The 20,253-nt window shown below is 39.6% G+C and overlaps 3 protein-coding genes across 4 annotated transcripts in view; 2 read left to right on the plus strand and 1 right to left on the minus strand.

The window, feature by feature from the left end:
• Positions 1-103: 103 nt before the first annotated feature.
• On the plus strand, positions 104-7,815 carry LOC148340291 (putative pleckstrin homology domain-containing family N member 1). The gene is made up of 11 exons (XM_088290115.1): positions 104-885; positions 2,856-2,973; positions 3,923-4,069; positions 4,342-4,428; positions 4,497-4,578; positions 5,050-5,186; positions 5,281-5,427; positions 5,555-5,641; positions 7,256-7,331; positions 7,409-7,485; positions 7,555-7,815. The coding sequence occupies exons 1-11, from the start codon at positions 680-682 to the stop codon at positions 7,672-7,674; spliced, it is 1,284 nt and encodes a 427-aa protein (XP_088146241.1). The 5' UTR covers positions 104-679; the 3' UTR covers positions 7,675-7,815.
• Positions 6,993-12,751, minus strand: LOC148340292 (cordon-bleu protein-like 1). Of its 2 annotated transcripts, none has more exons than XM_088290116.1 (7): positions 12,604-12,751; positions 11,594-11,747; positions 10,910-11,183; positions 10,132-10,241; positions 9,482-9,667; positions 9,311-9,410; positions 6,993-8,988 (listed from the first exon to the last, which is right to left on the minus strand). In XM_088290116.1, the coding sequence occupies exons 2-7, from the start codon at positions 11,627-11,629 to the stop codon at positions 8,969-8,971; spliced, it is 726 nt and encodes a 241-aa protein (XP_088146242.1). In that variant the 5' UTR covers positions 11,630-11,747; positions 12,604-12,751; the 3' UTR covers positions 6,993-8,968. The 2 variants fall into 2 exon arrangements, with proteins under 2 accessions (XP_088146242.1, XP_088146244.1); XM_088290118.1 differs by lacking the exon at positions 12,604-12,751 and adding an exon at positions 11,390-11,487 and having other exon boundaries at positions 11,594-11,723.
• Positions 12,752-14,007: 1,256 nt separating this feature from the next.
• LOC148340293 (sodium channel protein type 2 subunit alpha-like) overlaps positions 14,008-20,253 on the plus strand; it is a 28,477-nt gene continuing 22,231 nt past the window's right edge. Inside the window, exons 1-5 of the mRNA XM_088290905.1 lie at positions 14,008-14,363; positions 17,058-17,374; positions 18,475-18,592; positions 18,730-18,820; positions 19,759-19,887. Of these exons, the coding sequence (XP_088147031.1) occupies positions 17,108-17,374; positions 18,475-18,592; positions 18,730-18,820; positions 19,759-19,887 (605 nt within the window). The 5' untranslated portion in view covers positions 14,008-14,363; positions 17,058-17,107. The remainder of the gene's footprint in view (positions 14,364-17,057; positions 17,375-18,474; positions 18,593-18,729; positions 18,821-19,758; positions 19,888-20,253) is intronic.

A 20,253-nucleotide genomic window follows, 5' to 3' on the forward strand; every position in this document is an offset into this window, starting at 1 on the left:
ACCCCCATGCAAAACCCTGACTGTTTGAATGACACACTTTGTTAATTACACAAGAAGGCACATTATTATTATGATTATGATTATAAGAACAGTTAATTTTATACACAAGTTGATCCGTTTTATTGTCCTATTCTGGTTATAGTGGGTGGCTGTTCATGCTGCTTACACTGAAGTCAGATGAATTTACCACTACAATGTCTTCAATCCATAAATTCTCTTTCTGTAATGTTTATCTGTCTTGTCTTGTGACATGAGTCACTTCACGCAATCAGAAGAGCGTTAGACATGAAAGGTTCTGTCCTCAATGTTACTGTAATTCAAACCAGCTCGGCTTGGTTGCTGACTCATCTTGCAATAATCCCATTTGGATATCAGAATGGGAAGTAGCATGGAAACTCAACAACGATACAAGGCAGGTTGGCTGCATCAGAAGAGTCATTTTCTAGACATGCAAAACCAAAATATGAGGCAGTTGATAGGAAGGAACTAACAACCACACTTTGCTTCACCATTTTTCTCTTCGTTCTATAATCCCTCTTCAGACGCCTGAACATCTTTGATGTGCCGGCCTGGATGGAAACAGAGTGCATGCTGATGAAAAAAAAAAAGGGGGAACTACAGATTAGCAGCTGCCCCTCCTCTTCTCCTTTAGCCAATATCCTCTTTTAGGCCCTTTTTAATGTTTGCGTCTGGTTGGAGTGTGGCAAACACAGTGGGGAGATGGTGCTCGCGGTTTTGTGGCGGATCTGATCGGCTGAGGGCAGAAAAGAAGGAGACAACCTTGTTCATGATGGGATGCTGCAGTGTGACCCAGAGGCACACCGGCGTGGACGAGGTGGGTCCTGATGAGATCGAGCTCCTGGAACTCTCTGGAGACCATTTAGGGTAAGATGCACACACTTGAATAATCCATGGAAAGAAATGTAATAAAGTTTGGTGGTTTGGGCTGTAACTTTGTGCAGGAGGAATCGAGCAAGTTTTCCATCTTAGTGATGCGTCTGTTAACCTTTGCGGTTTTCATTGCTCTCTTCTGTACGTCTTCTCATGAGAACAGATGTCCAAGTTACTCCTCACTTGTTCCATCAAGTCCCATTTCTCCTCCTATATTTATTAAAATGCTAAGCCACACACAGATTTTTTTAGAAAACATTAGCTTTCCTTTCAGAAGCAGTCTTTTGCAGTGGCAGACCGAATACATTGTTGGCCATTGATCCTAAATGAGATTTACCAACACACCAAAATTTTCATTTTTCAAACAAATCCATTTCACGTTGCAAATGTGAGTTTGTTTGCGCCACTGAATGTGTAACAAAATGAAATTTACATAAAAGGAAAGGGAGTAGAAAACCTTACTTTTCAAACAAAGAGGCTGCATTCATCCCCTAATTCTATTTTTCTATTCATTACATCCCCATTCCTGCCAACCATGTGCCGGGCAAAAACTCACAACCTTTGCAGCGTTCAGCACTTAACGTGAACTAATTATCTCGTATTTACGCAACATAAACTTGGGAGCTCAGTGATGCAGCACTCATGTGATTACGAGATTAGAACAATACAATGGTCCAAGCATGGAGCGTGCTAATACAAGACTGACAATGATGGGACAAATCCCTGCTCATTCCAAGACTAGAAGATTACTACAGGCTGATCTACAATGGCGGCCGCCAGTGTGTGTGTGTGCGTGTGTTTAATTGTCACTACTTTATTTATCATGAAGCTCATCCTAGATATTATATACAAGTGTTGCATCATTGCAGAATTTTGATCATTATTGTGGAACGACTCATAGGGAATAAAACACAATAAATCAAATAGAATAAAATAAATATAAAATACAATAACAGCCCACAACATCAAATATACCTAATAATAATTGTAAGAAATTAAAGAATTTATAAAAAAAATATACTAAATAAAAAAAATTGCCTGATTTCTCAACCTTTACTGTGACTAATACTGGTCCTCATACTACTAATAATAACATATTGAAATTATTAAATAAAAACTGATATTGATTGACACTGTCAGGTATTCACTTTGACAAATATTTTATGCATAATGAGTATTGTGGTCTTGTTCATGAAAATGATAATTTACTGTACATGTGATAGATGATGTAATTTAAAAAAAAATCTGGTAATTATAACATTTCAATCATTTCAGTAGCAAAAATATTTTATTTATTTACAATAATAATAATAATAAATAATAATAATAATAATAATACATCTTTAGCCAAGGATTATGTTTTTTGTAGTCCACAGTTTGTCACCTCCACCAAGGATTGTGAAATGTTTTTAATAACAGTTTACAAGTTTGTGTGCTAGCAGGGTTGACAAAAAACTACTTAACTGATTTTAATTTGACTTTGTGGAGGTGCAGCAGCAGGGGCCTGAGAATTATAATTGGAGGTTGATCCGGATAAAGGCAGGATTTCTTCAGCAATTGACATTTTCTTTTATTTCTGAGTGATCATCAAGAAATATAGGTCATCATCAAACTAAAGAAAACTGCCGTTGTGCCTTTGAGCTAACCAGACACACCTTATGATTCAGAATTGGGGCACAGTTTAACATTTCAACAGATAAGAAGTGTGTCTTTAATTTGTGTCTATGTGTGTATGTAGCTCTGTGTGTGTGTGTGTGTGTGTGTCTGATCTGGTTAAAATCTGATTATGTCTGCCTGCAGGAGGCTCACGACAGTCAGTTGTCGTGTTTTGAGAGCGCAAGACGCACCCATTGACAAAACATCACAGTCACTCTCCCAACTGAGCTTTAATAAGCACTCTGCGTACAGCCACACAGTACACGGTGTGTGCTTGTTCACAAGTCTGAATGTTGTTGTGTTGTTAGCGTGTGGAGTTTGGACCAGACCAGGCTTCAACTGTCAGTGAGGAGCAGCAGAGACGACAAGCAGCCGCCATCACGCTACACTTCGCAGCCACAACCGGAGCAACGTCCCAACCATGCTGTACGTCAGTGTGTTTACGGTGACAAAGACTTGCAGCTCACATGACTGGTGTTATTTAAGATGACTTCCACAAGGTCAGGTTCCAAATACATTTAGTGTTTTCCAAAGTGGTTGATGACTCCCTCTACACTCCTTCTTTGTAATTCAAAGTTTACAGGAAGTGGAAAAAGTCATTGAAATACTGGGACTAAAATTGACCAAGGACGGAGGAATTCATTTAAGCGCCTTTAGTAATGTGACACCACAGCTGTACACAACTACTTTGGTCATTTCTGCAAATATAAAGTTTACATTAAAGACAAAGTAATCCAAAAATGTTTACATTTTAAAAGAAATACAGCAATGTTTATTTAGTCATCAAACTAAGTGATTCTCAAACTGGGATTTCTTGTTTGGGGTTCACTCAATTTTATTTACAATACATTTCGTCATGTAATTTTAAAAACGTGCGTGCCGACATATAGTACTGGCCCCGCAATAAAACGTATTAAACCAATTAACTGCTCCTTCCAGCTTTAGCTTTGGGCCAAATGCTCAGATATGATTGAGAGAAATCTGACATCCCTGCATGTGTGCAACAGATGATGGGTAAATATTTTTACGTAATTGGTCATTTCACAACAATTCTTGTCAACGGTTCATAAATACTTCAATTGAAACATTAAAATATGTCTTTTTGGGAGTAGTTAGGTTTGTTTGGCAGTAATATTATGCGGTGGTCCTCAAGGGGTCCCTCGAGGCAAACGTTTGAGAGCCTCATCCATCAATCATCCATCCATCTGACATTCAATCACACTTATTGACAATTTTAAGTTTGCTCTTCCAAGAACCTAACATGTGATGCTTGGGAAGCCCATCAAGTGGCCATGCTTACTCCACTCAAGAAGGCAGTAAGGCCGGAACCGGGATCCAAAAGAGATGTGGTGTGATTCAGTGTTTGTGTTTGTAGGGGGTGCTGTGGGGCAAGAGCAGAGAGGAGCTGCACCAGAGGATCTACTCCCAGCAGCCAATCAGAGGCTGGGAGGGTCGACCTGCTCACATGTATGGCGAGATCATCCACTCCTCCCTCGTGTGCCTGCGCAGAAAATGTCCTCAGGTCAGATATATTGCACACTCAAGACTCTTGACCATGACACATTTTGTATTTTTGTTCTAAGTACATAATTCTGAACGTTTTATTTTTATAGTGATGCCATTTCTCAGATAAGATATGCAATGTTTCAGAAAAAGTAGACCTTTCAAAGGCATTATCATGAACCGACCGAACCCCTCAGGGACAACACATCTCAGTGTTTGCAATGTATTTGTTTATATATGCATACTGAATATTGAGTTTGCTTGCTTTTGCGCATTCATTCTTCCACACAGGAAAACCGGGAGCATTTCCTAGTTTTATTTTCATTCCACCTGCTGCTCCTCTCTTTGGATCACACAAAGCAAGACTTTATTTATGAGGTAGTGGAGCATTCTTTTTTGTCCTTACATTTGTTGCAATTTAAGCTTAACCTGTTAATTTTTTGCAGGGAATGCTTCCACTCTCCGGTCTTCAGGCCATCCCAACGGACAGTGACAGCTCTCACTCATCTCACGTGTTTGAGATCAGCAGTAAGTTGTGCAACATGTTACGGTCCGATTCTTCATTGTCTTCTGGTTCTGGTAAAAGTTGGAGAATTTTAGTTTGACAGTTGTCATGCTGACTTGGATGACACACATTCAACACCAGCTCCATATAAAAATGTTTGTAAAAGCTTCACAAGCTCATATCCAAGTAAGAAACTAACACAGGATTGTGCAACCTAACATGCGCTCCCCACAAACGCTACCCAAAACTCTCAATGAGCCAAACCATAAACTTAAACGTTGAAAATTTTCAACCTACCACGACTATTTCCACATGGTAAAGGATTTAATTAAAAAATGTTGATATTGCTTCCTATAAAATTGTAAGTGCATTCTAAAAATTAATTTACAATTGCCGTTGGCATTAATAGTGCAGTGGTTTACAAAAAGTGTACAAATTATGCTTGGGGCACATCAGGTAGCTCATGAACGTGTACTGTTCCTTCTGTTGTACAGGTTCAATGCTGGACCCTAAAGTCTTCATATGTCCTAATGCTGCAGAGCTACAGGCATGGATGGAACATATAGAAGACAGGAGATATAAGTCCAGGACTCAACCAATGAGTCCTTCCAACTGCGCCCTCTCCTATCTCGTAATGGCGATCGAGTAGTGACCAGCTTATTACAAATATCTGCGCATGACAAAGAAGCTTTAGGTCCTAAATTCTTTTTTCGTCGTGTCTGCAGCTACCTTGTGATGAACACTGGAAAAGAGAGGAGCTGAAGAAATACTTGATGCATGCTCCAATATGGGAGTGGGAGGGTTCGCCGATACAACACATGGGCCCGCCAGGATACATCTCAGTGGTCCACATCATCAACACCCACAGACAGGTATCAACTTTATCTGTGTGTCATACTCCAAATTTGAATGTTGTAACTTCAAGGCACTGCTGTAATTAAGACATAAAATATGACTAGCTGTAGCTTAGTTTTCTTAAAGTTGGGTCTGTTGTTCCAGGGCCTCCAAGAACGACTCATGATTCTCTTCCCTCAAGACATCCTGCTGCTGTCAGTGGACAATAAGCAACTCAATATCACATATCAGGTAATGAAAGTTGACTCCAGTGTGTTGTTCCAGCCATTATGTTTTGTGTGGTACTTAATAGACAGCTCTGCAAAACTGTAAGATCACTCCAAGATACTTTTATTACAATAAAAATGAGAAAATTTCAAAATTCACTGCTGCCTCACAACAATCATCTACCGAAAATGACAAACACTGTGTCTCAATGATGATGTGCGCATAAAAACTGTTTACATTTTTGTCAGTGAGGCCTTCTGCTTTGCTGCGATCAATCATCCATCTCACAGGTTTGAGATCTCAAGATGCTGCATGATTTTTGCACATGTGTGCCTTAGGCTGCCCATTAAAAAAAGGCCACCCTAAAATGCAGTTTTACTGAAGTGGTGCGGTTCAGAGAACAAGTCTGTATCTGGTGTTACGCGGCGCAACACCTCCTTCGCATAGAGTCGATCATAATCTTGTTTGTGGCCTGTGGAATGTACGTCCATTCCTCTTCAATGGCTTTGTGATGTTGCAAATTATTGACAGGAACTTGACGATGCTGTTTTATGCGCCAATCCAGATCATCCCTGGTGGGTCTGTTGGCCATGCAAGAATTGTGATGCTTATGTGTTAAAGGAATTATGTACAGATCGTCACGACATGGGGCGGTGACTTATCATGCTGCAACATGAGGTGATAGTCGCGGATGAGTGAGCAACAATGGGCCTCATTGTCTTTATGCATTCAAAATGTCATTAATAAAAGCTTTTGTTCATTGTTCATTACATAAACCCGCCGATACCATAACCCCACCATCAGCGTACTGTAAAAAACACATTTCATCTGTGAAGAGAAGACCTCTTCAAAGTGCTAGACTCTATAGATTGTGAGCGTTTGCCCACACAAGTTGCTTATCACCACCAAATTCTTCAGTTGTGCCAAGTGATTGTTGCAGCAGCTGGTGTCAGGCAATCTCGGAGGTGACGATGCGGAGGCCCTGATCTGCTGTGGTTACATGTTGTCTGCGGTTGTGAGGCGTAGTAATGACGTTAGTTTGGTCAGTAATGCGTAATAAAATGACTTTTTCAAGAATGCTAATACAGGTACTGTCAATCCTAGTGAGGGATCACAAGAGAACCACATTATAGTGATTAGGATTGATGTTGAGGTTGAGTCCAATTTGTTTGACAATGAAGGCAATCAGAGGTCGTGTTAAGCGAATGTTGACACAAACGAAAGCAGGTATGGTTGTACAGACGCACACACAATGAGCTGACGAGCCGACAAGTAGTGAGTTGTGAGGGGCGAGGAAAAAAATGGGAAATTCTGAAGGTAAAGCACATGACTTTTCTTGAAATGAAAATGTGTCAAAAACACATTATGCCCTGTGTTGAATTGTTTCAACGCATTCAAAATTAATTGAACATAGATGCACAGTTGCAAAGTTAGTGGTCATCAATTCTGGAGAAACATGTCATGTATGCAGACATTCTCAAAGTAGTTTGATACCCCAAAAAAATAATGTGAGTTTGGAACCTGATTTGAATCTTACATAAACCTTAAAGGGTGTTAATATTGTCAGTGCAACCACAATAAAATTTGTAATGAATACATACCGGTTCTTTATTTAAAAAAAACAACAAAAAAAAACAGGGCAGGCTGCCCCGTCATGGTGTCATAGCTACAGAGAAATCAGCTCTTCCCGGACGACTTGAATTTGAGCTGCGAGGTATGTAGTAAATTGAACTATAATTTGTTAAATGCACAAAGCTACTTGAACTGTATTCAATATGATTGTTGTTTCAGGAGAGCTATTGGAGACTCTGCACGTCTCATGTACCTGCCTGGAAGATTATCAGAACTGGATCTTTAATTTACAGCAGGTGTGACTGAACATAAAATGTTCACCAGCATACTTCCATTCACTCCCTAAATTTCCGCTTCCACTGCAGCCAGACAGAAGCATCAGCACAGCTGTGACTTCCACTCTGCCAACACTCATGCCAAAGATGCAGAAGAGCCGCAAGGAGCCGATCACGACTGACCAAAATCATAGCAATGGACACACTTGACTGCCGGATAGTTTTGCTTTGGCTAAAATATGTATAGACATTGTGTACAGATGGATGTGTCACAAAAAGGGGATAATGGTTGGAAGAATGATAATTCATTGTTTTTGTCACACAATAAAGTTTTTCAAATATCTTTGTCAAGCTTTGCAATTGCTTGACACCATGAATATTATGGTTCCATCTGGCCAAATTCAGTATTTGTGATAAGATGACTGTAATGTTACAACAAGATGACCGAGGCTATTTATTTATGTTTACAAAAATTTGAATGAATGCATAGAATCATTGAGATCTGTTACACAGGGAGCCATTTATAGTGCTTAAAATCATTTATTTGAGCACCAGCCAACGCTTGCCACAGTTGCAATTACTAAATTTAATTTAAGTCATGGTTAAGTGAAGTTTAGATGGCTTAACCACAAAGTAGAGAAAACCCATTTGGGAAAAGACAAAACCTTCAGAAGGTTCCTATTCCAGAATGACCGCGCTGCAATGGATGCCACCGAAGCACCCAAGACAAATACTCTGTAGAGCTTCGTCTTTATGTGCTCAGTCAGCTTGACGTTGCTTCAAGCTCTCTTTGTCACACTGGTCAGAGACATTCACAAATACGCAACCAGATGGACAAATCTGTGAAATTGACAAATGTTGAGGAAAATCTCCGGGCCGATAGAGAAGGCACAGAGAAAGTTAATAGATTTGTTTCTTGTATGCAGAAGCTTTCTCTTGACTATTGCGGTTTTGCACCATTCGTTGTTGAAGACACACCCCTTCTTGGAAAGTCACGTGGGCATCCTGACGTGGGTAAAAGGGCACTCAAACCGTCAAGGAGCAGTAGCCTATCACTGTCTCTATGCGAACGCCAAGTTTATTTTGGCTATGGTTGTTGAAAGCATGCATTGGCTTGTAGTTCATCAGAAATGATTTCAGAGAGACCGGAAATTGGTGAGGCTGATTAGAGGCGGTATGTGAGCATGCAAGGTCTGAAATGAATAGCTCCCACCTTTCCCCCTATTTCCTGTGCATTTTGTGCAAAGTTCCTCTGATTTCACCTTTGATCAGCGAATGAATGAAATCACTGAAGAGGCAAATCCTTTGGCATAAGCGAGGACAGACAACGCATCCCTCCTTCTTTGCAGATTGTTCACAAGCTCTTGGATGATAAAAAAAAATGAAATACCAGTAATACACAATTTATGAGAGATGCAACTTCTTTTAAATGTGTCGGCTCCAAGAATAATTTGTGGCCAATGCGTTGCCTTGTGCCAGTCCAAAACCCTTCAGCTTCTGGTGTTCAAAATGTTTCAGTTGAATCTGAAGAAATAAAAATCACATACAGATAAGTTTTTTTTTGTTTTTGTTTGTCAGTTGTCGATGTCAGCACAATATTTTGCCAAATTAAAATGTGAATTATATAATTGAAAGCAAAAAAAAATGTAAGTGCATTTCAGTCTTCTACTTTTACATAAGGAGCTGAATTAGTAGTTCTACCTTACCAGTGTTTTATTTTTAACTGCATCCTAAATATGTGCCTGGAACCTGGATTCTGGAATATCTTATCTTCTCCATCCATCAAAACATAATACTCAATATCACTATTGCTAAAATGTGAGTGCAATACTTGGTGTCATTTTACCTTCAGCAGCTGCATCTGATTGCACCTCCTGCTGCTTGTTAACACAGGGAGGAGGTGGGGCCTTCCTCTTTGCTCTTCTCAAGTCTGATGCAGTGGATCTCTGCACAGGAACAATGTTTGAACCCAAAGACAATTCATTTCTTGGTGTGGTTACTCCAGCCTACCACAGACCTGTGAGCCTCTGAGATTGCTGAGGTTGTTGGGGACACTCTGGGATACACCCATCGGGGGAAGTGGAGCTCGTCTCTTTTGCCGTGTAAGTCCCGGTAAGGTGTTTGAATAGGAAATATCTTGCTTGTTCACTTCAGCAGGCTTTTGTTTCAGAAGATCAGAAGAGGAACTCTCTATTACTTCTTTCTGGAGGAAAAAAAAATATATATATAACAAAAATCTCACATCCGTTTTAAAGACATTTTATGCAACCATTCCAGTGTGGTCAACTGGTTAGCACGATGGCTTCACAGTGCCGAGGTTGTGGCTCCTGCCTTCCTGTGTGGAGTTTTCATGTTCTCCCCGTGCCTGAGTGGGTTTCCTCTGGGTACTCCAGTCTCCTCCCACATTCCAAAAACATGCAAGGAATGTTGAGTGAACACTCTAAATTGGCCCTAGGTATGAGTGTGAGCGTGAATGGTTGTTCGTCTCTGTGTGCCCTGCAATTGGCTGGCAACCAGTTCAGGGTGTGTCCCCGCCTACTGCCCGAAGATAGCTGGGATAGGCTCCAGCACCCCCCGCGACACTCGTGAGGACAAGCGATACGAATAATGGATGGATGGATTTACTGTGATTCTCTGTCTCAGAATGCATACAATTTTAAAACATACTATTTCCGCTTTTATCTTCAATCTTCGGCACAAGCTGAGAAACACTCTGTTCTCCTTCTGTTTCCTTTTCTCTGTGGGCAGATCCATATGATGTACAGCACTACGAGTGGCTATTGACACACAAAACAAGAAAATGGTTTAGCACATACGACAGTATATCCTAAAAAACCTGTCGTGTAGATGGTGCAATTTCCTCACATTCACAAATAAATATGTTCAAATTTCTTGATTCAACGTTTTTTCAAATAACCATGTGCTGGATGACTAAAAAGCAGAGGTGGGCATTTTAGTTAATTTTGCTGGGCCATCATTCATCATGCGTCTTTTTTTTTTTTTTTTGTGACGAACCAAATTGTAATTGCCAGTCCATCAGTCAGTCAGTCAGTTAAATCCATCAGCTATTCCGCCAGAAGTCCGTCAATCTGTCCCCCTGCAACCTATCCTAAAAAGGTCAACAAAACATGCACCCATTAGTGACAGACTGATGAACTGTCACTGACGACAGACGCAGTATGTTACCATTACACTGATGGATGAAAAACAATTTCTGATATTTAATCAGTCTGTCATTTCTAAAAAGTCATTCGTTGTCAGCAAAACGGGCGTCCAACAGTCTGACGGGATGCCCACCTCTGCTAAGAGCCTTCACAGACATGTTCATATTTCTATCAAATTTTCTAAATTATTAAATTCTAATACATATAAACTAATTTGGAATGAGTCTTGCCATGAAGTGAATGGGTAAAAGTAGTAACTTTTGAAGACTGTTCTGCCTTACCTATTTCATGCGTACAGGTTTGATAATGATTGACCAAGGGATCTTTGTCAGCTGTATCCAGAGCAAACACTTCCCTTAGTCCATGCTCATTTAAAGTCTTGGCCGTGTCCAGTGACTCTTTGGACTGATAGTCCCTCAGAAGGACAGTTGTTTCAACTCTCAGCTCGCATTTGTCACACACCATTGGAAGAAGCATCTCAAGGGGCAACTGGGGGTTCACCCTCAGCACAGTCTTGTGGGACTTATTGTAATTGATCAGCAGACGTACTGTGGCCTGCAATTTAGTCAAAGTGTGAGAAATGTGATGTAGAGTTTTAGCTCCTGTTGTACATGAAATTATTGACCTCCAATGTAATTGTTCAATGACAAAAAGGTAAAAGTCTGTTCCTAAGGTCAAGTGGCAGTAAGACAAAAACATTGACACACAGTTTATAATGGGCCTCATTCACGAACAATGTGTGAACAGAAAATTGTGCTTACATCGACCTGATTGAAATCCTGACTCAGTAATATACACAGTAGTGAGAAGAACGCACGTCATGAAACGGATGGTAATTTTGCATTTATGCTCAACTTGTCTGCGGAGTAAAAACATTTCCATGCATTTTAGTGAATGAAGCCCAGTGATTGTATGCACTGTTATTTCAGCTCATCGACACGATTGTAGTAACATAAAAAGTTTACCTCTGGCACGTAAGGCCTCTTGATTATGTCCTCCATACCTCCAGGTTTCAGCACATTTGTCAAACGTTTGGAGTCAGATATTTTTCCATAAAGTCAGACAGTTTCAGGTAGTATCGTGCAAAAACCTGCTCCTACTTATCCCATTACTGGTATTCTAAAGAGAAAGATGTATTTGTGAAATGAATAAAAACAAAACATAAGGAAAGGAAGCTGGGGTCTCAATAATTTTGCCATCTAATAGGAACAAAAAAAAATAATGCGGTATTTTTCCATAATCTTGAACGAAACTAAGTTCAAGGTTGAAACTATGTACAGTATTACAGTATTCCTGTCTAGGACTTTTGGACAATATACATACACACACACACACACCCCCGCACACCCCTACACACACCCACGCACACACACACACACACATGCTTTTTATCTTCAGATAACAGAAGAAAAATTGACATCATCTGAGAAATTTCTGAATGATAAAATTAATTTAACAAAAATGTATTTTCATATCTCGTGTTTTGGCAAACTCCCTTTTAACTCTTAATTTTATTCTACTGTTTTTTTTAGTACTTTTATCACATAAATACTGTCTTTGCTATTTTTTCTGGAACTTTTTTTTTTCAATTAGATTCACCAGCAAGTGAGAAATTAAAAAAGAAATTCAATTTACAATTTGATTTACATAAACAACACATTGTACATATTTAAAAAGAACACAATGTAATACTTGTATAAATGTGCAATTAGGTTTATTGCTGCAAACCAAAACAAACTAAAAAAAAATCTTCTTTATTGATAAAATGCTCAGGTAATTATCTGAATGCTGTAGTTGGAAGTGAATGTCGTCTACCAGAGGGTAGTATAGAAAGTCCATTCAAACATCCTGGTTTAGCAGTACAGTAAATCTCCGTTCCAAATCAGATTACACTCCCTCCAAAGGAGGATTAGTGCCTTTAAATGAACGTCTGCCCATTTAGAATCCCTACATTCAATCAATATACATATTTTACCTGCATGCATGGGTCCTTCTCGTTTTTCTACTTCGTAGTAAGATGTCCGTGTGTATAGGATGAGATGAGCAAGATGAGCGAGCACAAGGGTTGTCTCTCGGGTAATCCCCGTTTACCATAAATCTTAAACCACGCCTCTCTCTTTTGCATGTCTGAGCACAACTCAATTACAGCAGGACCGTGCTACTGGACAGCTTCAAATTTTCTCCTCAGCAGTTTTGGCCTGTTGCGTCACTCCCTGTTTGTGGAACTGATTGTCACTTTTACTGCGGCTCGTGTCAGTTTCAAATGAAATACTGTGACAATACGCACAACATAAATTCTGACAAAAAGCCATCAAACAAGTTTTAAGCACAGAGATGATTTCATTTTGCAGCCTGTTGGTGACTTCCATTTTTTTACACAATTTTATTTTCGTTGAATTTATACCACTGGTACTCTTGAGTCTGCTTTCTTCCTTTCTGTATGTAATATATAATGGAGCACATTTTTATTCACAAGCCAACTCAATGTGCTTTACACATGCAAATTGCAGTAACTAAAATCATAAAACCACAACAACAAAATGACTAAAAGAAAGTACACTGAAAACATTTAAACACATTAACAGAAGACTTTATTTTTAAAAAAAGTGGGTAGATAAAATTACTAAAAGAACAAATATTTGAAATTGTTTAATAGATCTTAATCAGGAGTATGGGGGGAAAGAAAAGTTTTTAAACAGGATTTAAAAGCATTTACACACTCGGCTGGCTTCCCTTCTGATTGCATGTTAATCAATTTGCTTTCAGCAGCTTTCACCGTGTTTGCATTGAACTCTGGGATTCACCAATTGACTGCAGACCTCCAACCCCAATTGGGTTTTATATTCAATCAGCATTTCTTTATTTATTGTTTTTTTTTCAGTCAGAATTTCTTTAAAACAATTTAGTGATTTATAGAACAGGAGCTGTTGTGCTTTGCTACAAGATGATGTGCAAATGATTCTGTGGTGACTCCAGTACCGTAAGGATTTCAGGGTTTGTACTCTTACCAGATAAGTTCAATCAGTATTTTTTTTTCCTTTTTCTTTTTTTTTTAATAATACGAATGCCTGTGCGTTTCTACTTAAGACACAGTGCGAATGAGTTTGACACCTGTGATGGATGTACTGAACATGCACAAATGAACCTTGTGATTAACTGGCGGGACATTGCGAGCTTCATTTTTGCAGCAGCTCTATGACGCAATATGAACAGCTAGCCAACAGGTGGCAACATTTCCTAAGGCAAAGCGAGGAGACAAATCTTTATTTTTTTATGCTCTCAGTGATAATACACTAATCGATACCCCTTATCAGAAGAAGAAAATAAAATAATCTACAATAAATGCAACAAATTCAAAATTACAAGGGCGAATACAGTTGATTATTATCGTCGGTATGTGTTTTTCTTCCATCTGACAGCAGGTGGACTTTTCGTCCTCGCGGGTACGTTGTTGACGTCCTCGAAGGGTTCGTCTAATGCCTCCATTGCACGTCCATTGTGCTCAATTGGAACCGAGTAGAAGCGAGGAAAATTGATAGAGAGGGGCTTGAAAGACACCGACGTGTGCTTATCATAAGAGACAAGACATTCGTCTCTTTTTTTGGTTTAACATTTCGAGATGTGTTTGATCATTTGTCCTATTTGTCCTGCCCGTCAATCCGGTTTTAAGAAAAAGCGAAATATGAGATGGGATTTTACCTTAGGGGCCACTTGCGGAACGTCGTAGTAATGATGGTGAGTACCTGTCATCTTCTCCTTGACGTGTGACACCTTCGATTTATCAAGTAGAACACTCTAGAAAACGTCGCTTATAGTCGCCAGGTGTAAATAACATAAGAAATCAGGAATTATGGATGCCAGCCATTAAAATTGTCATTTAATATTTAAGCCTTTCAAAGTTCTCCATTATTATTGTTATTTCATGAAAGTGCCTGAATCGTGTGAAATCTATAGTCAACCTGTTGGGCGTTTGACAAACAGCAAGATGAATCCCCAAGTCAAACAAACACAAAAATCCATTTCAAAGCAAGGTTCTATAATGAACGCATCATGACTCATTCATTCTGTCTCCTCTTGGCGAGGCGCAAACAAATATAAGATAATATTGGATCATTTGGCGAACACAAAATGGACGAAATAAATAACATCGGGCTTCCTATATTTGCCCTCCTGTCAGCCATCATTGCGTCAGGCCAAGATAAAACGTTAACCTTTTTAATGAACTAGGGTCTGACTGTTATATACTGTTATTCATCGGAAATAAAAGATATTTGTCTATTTTCAGACAAGTGGCCGCTCCCTTTTAGAGATGGGTTGTGAGCAAATAGGCACACATCTGGCAAGGACACGCCCAGACTCCTTTCGGAGGTCCACTCGCATAAGATTTAAAAATGGAATTGTCAAATGTGCCGCTCTTATTGTACATGCAGTGGTTTTATGTTTACCTGTTTTGGATTGATAATGGCTTGGAATACCACTCCGTGGTTTAGGCTACGTGTCATTTCACAGTGTTGAACGACATGTGGTTTCTGGGCCTGGATTTGAATCTGTGTGTTTCCCACTAATTGTTGGCTTCACAGCCTCAGTTGCTTATTATGGCTTGTTGCTAATGAAAAGGTTAAATGGGAAAGAGAGAGATTATGGCAATAAAGTTAGTGGTCAACAACATCGTGCCCATGGGTACCAGTTAGAACCGCATGCCTGAGGGTCAGTTATAAAAAAAATTGCTTACATGTTAGCACATTGTGATTTCCTAGGAACTTTGAGGTGGTCATTTGAAAAGTAGACATTTAAGACAGTAATAGTCTTCGAATCAGGAAATTGCAGCACTTCCTGTTATTTATACAATATGCATATTTATATTTTGTATACATTTCTATCATGCTAGATTAGATTTTTTTACCCATTACATCATTGCCCGGGCGCTGAAAGGATGGTTGTCGGCAGCTGACAGATTCTTTTCCCGCTGATGAGAGACATATCACAAATGAATAACTTGGAGGTTGTCAAATACTGTGGCAGCATTAAGAAATAAAGCTGTAAAATACTAAAAAGCAAAAACGGGAAAACCAAAAGTGCTGTCAAACAGGTATGAAAAAGTGTAAAACTAAGCCGATCAAAACAGATATGAACAACAAATGGTTATCTCCAAAGGGCCTAAATTACAGAATAATTCACATAAGCGATACAAAATGCAAGATTAACTACAAAGTACAAACAAATAGTGACTACACCAAAAAGAAGTAAACCAAGGATTATTAACAGAATAAAATTAAATTTACTATCAGTTGCAAGGAGACTAGAACGTGTCCAAACAAAATGCTGTACGTCGAGTACTATCTCATAAGATAGTCATCCTTTAGTGAATTTCCAGTTTCAAAGGTGATTAACACAGTCAGTACATATAACAGATTTGAGTGGTTTCACTTTTTTAATCAATTTCAGAGCAGTTATTATTCCCACTAATTCTATTGTATAAATTGACCCAAAAATTGCTTAATCTTGATTTAACTTCAATTAATTTCAAAGCTGTTATTATTCTCGTTAATTCCATTGTATAAACTGACATTGAATATATGGATTCATTTACAGTATATCCATTCCATTTATTAAAAGAAAAACAACATGCTGGTGTGCTGGTGGGAAGCCTTCAAAAAGAAAGAGTTAATTGCAATTCCTGCCAGGTGTGCACCTCCCTGCCCAACTCCTCCCTGCACCATCCAAGGGCAACTAACAGAATGTAGGAAAAAGTAAAAAAAAAACAAAACACAAAACATTACCAAGAGAGAGAGCAAGTATAGACCATAAAATATGGCACAGTTTTACTACTAACCAGGAGACTCCGACCACATTCAGAGATTAGAGCATTCATTATGCTTTTTGCTTGAATTGATCTGTAGGGTTAAGGGACATATGACCTGAAGGAAACTAAACAGTATCTAATGAAAGTTTCCTAAAGGGATACGGGATATTTTAAAATCACAAAATTGTAGCTGTAGTTATGGACTGAAATTATGGTGTTGCCTATGTTTACTCACAGTTTAACACAGCTCTCACGGCACAGTCAGTACATCAATGATCTCCACAAAGGACTGAAATTTTTTGAGCTATAACAGTACATGCATGACGTCAGTTCTTTCATTGAGTAGCACTGCACCGAACAAGGGACTATCATGCCGTGCCTATCGCGTCTTAATAAGAAAGTCTGGTAGGATGTGAAGTAGAAGAGAGAGAAATTCTGGAAGGCGCGAGACAAAGTAATTTAGACCATCCGTGATAGAGTGAGTGAGAGAGAGACAGAGAGAGAGAGAAAGTGTGTGTGTTTGCTGGTGAGTGCAGATTTTAATGGACATGTTGGTAAAAAAAAATCCGCATTATCATACGTTGTACAATCCAACTAATAACAACACATTTCCTTTTGTGTTGCAGCTCCCTAATCCAACTGAGCCACTCTCGACTTAAAGGAGCAGGATGACAAAATGGCCCAATTGCTGGTACCGCCTGGTCCTGACAGCTTCCGCCCCTTTGTCCCGGAATCTTTGGCTGCCATTGAAAGGTGCATCGCTGAAGAGGAGGCCCGGAGACCACGGGCAGATCGTCGCAGCGACTGTGACGATGAAAATGGGCCCAAGCCCAACAGTGACTTGGAGGCTGGAAAATCACTTCCTTTCATCTATGGTGACATCCCTCCAGGACTGGTGTCCACTCCTCTGGAGGATTTGGACAGCTATTACAGCAATCAGAAGGTCTGTTTGAATTCACCACTAAATGATCTGACCAGTCAATTTCTGTTGAGCGGGCTGGAGGATGGATGTAGTTGAGATTTGGTGCAACGAGATTTTAATAAATGTGGTGTCCCAGGGTTCTGCGAAATAGGGAAATTATGTAAGTGCTCAAGTGTGCCCCCACTTTTCTAACCATGGTATTCTGACGGCTCACCTGTTTTTTTGAGTTTGGTCATGTGATGCTTGCAATGTGAGCCAGAGGGCAAGACAACTTTAGTTATACAGCGCATTTCACAACAGCTGGACCTGTAACAAAGCGCTTTCCATATGGTGTAATATAATTAGTGGGTAATTAGAACACAAATTAAAACACACAAACACATATACAATAGGGCACATTGACATCACTTTCAATATATAGCAGGATAAAATGTCTGCCTGAGATAGATGAGAATCTTTTGATTAATCTGCTTAATTTCTTATTCCATCAATGCAAGGGGCGCAAGGAATGTATCAATGCAAAGATCCTGCCCCCCTCCTTAAAATGACAAATACATAATATCGAGGTGGGGTCTACTTTTCATCTGAACCACCAGGAAAAGCCAGCGCTTCCAAATTTGGGCAAACTTGCACTCGGGTGTCATCGTTCTTGTGCGTTTCACTGCGCCGAACTCCAAGACGTCCGTGCAGTGTGAAAAGGCGTTAAGTCTGCCCTCCAAAATTGCGTGGCTGAAGTGGAGATACATTGTGATATTATTTTTCCTGGCATTATTTTTTTTACTCAAGGTTAAAAGATTTGTTCTTCCCTTATCCTCTCATTTTGCGTCTATCTCTCAGTTGCATTATCTTAAGATCCCAAATTTGCCTTTGCTTAAGGTTTGCTAAATCATATTGTGCTTTCTAAATGAATATATTTGCATATGAACACGCAAATGGTAATTTTAATTTCCTTGGTGCCCCTTATTACTGGATCAGCTTCTGTTTGTGTGGCCAGTCAAGTTTAAGCCACTTTTTTAATGCACAAACCTTTAGTTAATCAGGCCCTCAGAGTACTGTTTAGTCTGACTACACACACATTCACATCCAGTCGGCTACATTATTACTTTTTGTCACCTTTTCAGACTTTCATAGTATTGAATCGTGGGAAGGCAATCTTCCGTTTCAACGCCACTCCTGCCTTGTACATCTTAAGTCCCTTCAACCCGCTTAGGAGGATAGCTATTAGAGTTTTAGTACACTCATATCCTTTTCAAGTGCGTTGACAGAGCTTTGTATGGATTGGAGTATTTATCAGACAAAATGAGATTAAGATGATTTTTTTTTTAATTTGCATGTGAACATCAGTTTTCCATTATATTCCTTGACTTGTGTTTCAACGATGTTCAGCATGTTGATCATGTTCACCATCTTAACCAACTGTGCTTTCATGACCCTAAGTAACCCTCCGGAATGGGCCAAGAATGTAGAGTAAGTCCCTTTTCTCTCTTTCCAATTGAGTCATTTCTTCTCTGTTGTCATAAATAAAATAAAGAGAATGGACCGTATTTTCATAGCGAGGTGCACATGCAACATAAAAATTGACACATCTTCATTTTTGTGCCCAGACACATGTAGTTTAATGTGTTTGGGAATTTGGCTGACCACACTACCTAGCTGGACATTCCGGCAGCCCATGAGCGTTTTCTATTAAACCACGGCGCTGGCGCACCAACAACACTGCCTGTTTGGTGACACCAAGTAGACAACACTTGAACAGAGGGGAAACCAAGTCTAAGTTGTGCCGCTGGTGGTGTAATGCAAACTTTGGTGGATTTCATTCAGGCGCAGGCAGATTCTGCGCTCCACTGGTATGTGTTCTTATAAACGTAACAATTCCATTATATTGTCTGCCATACACTGAAAACATTGGGTGAAAAGATGAATATGGGACAAGAGATTTTACTTCCTGGAATTTACATCTTAATCTCAAGGCACTTTCCAAGTTAGCATCTTTTTTAACAAAACACAGTTTCTAGTCACTGGACTATAAATAAACTGTATTGTGTCATGGGCCAAAGCAAAGTAGAGCTGCAGTGTTAGCGGCATAAGTAACTTCCACAAATCCGCTTCACAAATTGACAAGTCTGATGCAGCGGCTTGGTGAAGTCGACTTCCACAATTGAAAATACTGTGCAATCGAAGCATTTTGCGGTCAATGTAAGTGCTCACTTCTTTTGAACACTTGAGTAGTAATTCTTGCCCTACTCTCTAGCTTTGTCTTCGGTTGTCATGGTAACAAAAGCTGAAACATGTTTGATTACAAATCAATATCAATATGACATGACAGATGAACCAATGCTAAATCATTTGACTACTATTGCAATCTGTCTCAAATATGTGATTTGTCATTGTTCCTTATTCGCCAGATACACATTCACAGGAATTTACACTTTTGAGTCCCTCATAAAGATCCTGGCCCGAGGTTTCTGCATGGGGAAGTTCACTTTTCTGCGCGACCCTTGGAACTGGCTAGACTTTAGCGTGATCCTCATGGCGTAAGTATTTTTTTGGCACCCTGAACTCTTTCACTGCTCGTCACTAAGTGAGAAAGAGGATAGTCTGGATTATATTGGTGTATTTATCACAAACCACCGAAACCAAAGACGTCATCTTTATTCTGCCCTAATTGACACGAGCGCAGCCTATACGGTCCCCTCCAGATGTATTGGAACAGCAAGGTCAATTCCTTTGTTTTTGTTGTATACCGAACACATTTGGGATTCAAACCATTTGAGGTCAAATTCAATTACTTCAACATCTTGCTTCATATGGTTTTCAGGAAAGCGTCTGGGAAGTGGTTCATGAGTTGACAGTAGAGCTGTGTCCATGTAGTGGTACTGCATCCACAGTGCCAGCTTTCT

This window comes from Idiotropiscis lumnitzeri, chromosome 3 (genome assembly GCF_059441095.1).
Source record: "Idiotropiscis lumnitzeri isolate Australia: NSW breed Sydney's pygmy pipehorse chromosome 3, RoL_Ilum_1.0, whole genome shotgun sequence".
In the NCBI taxonomy this organism is placed as follows: domain Eukaryota; kingdom Metazoa; phylum Chordata; class Actinopteri; order Syngnathiformes; family Syngnathidae; genus Idiotropiscis; species Idiotropiscis lumnitzeri.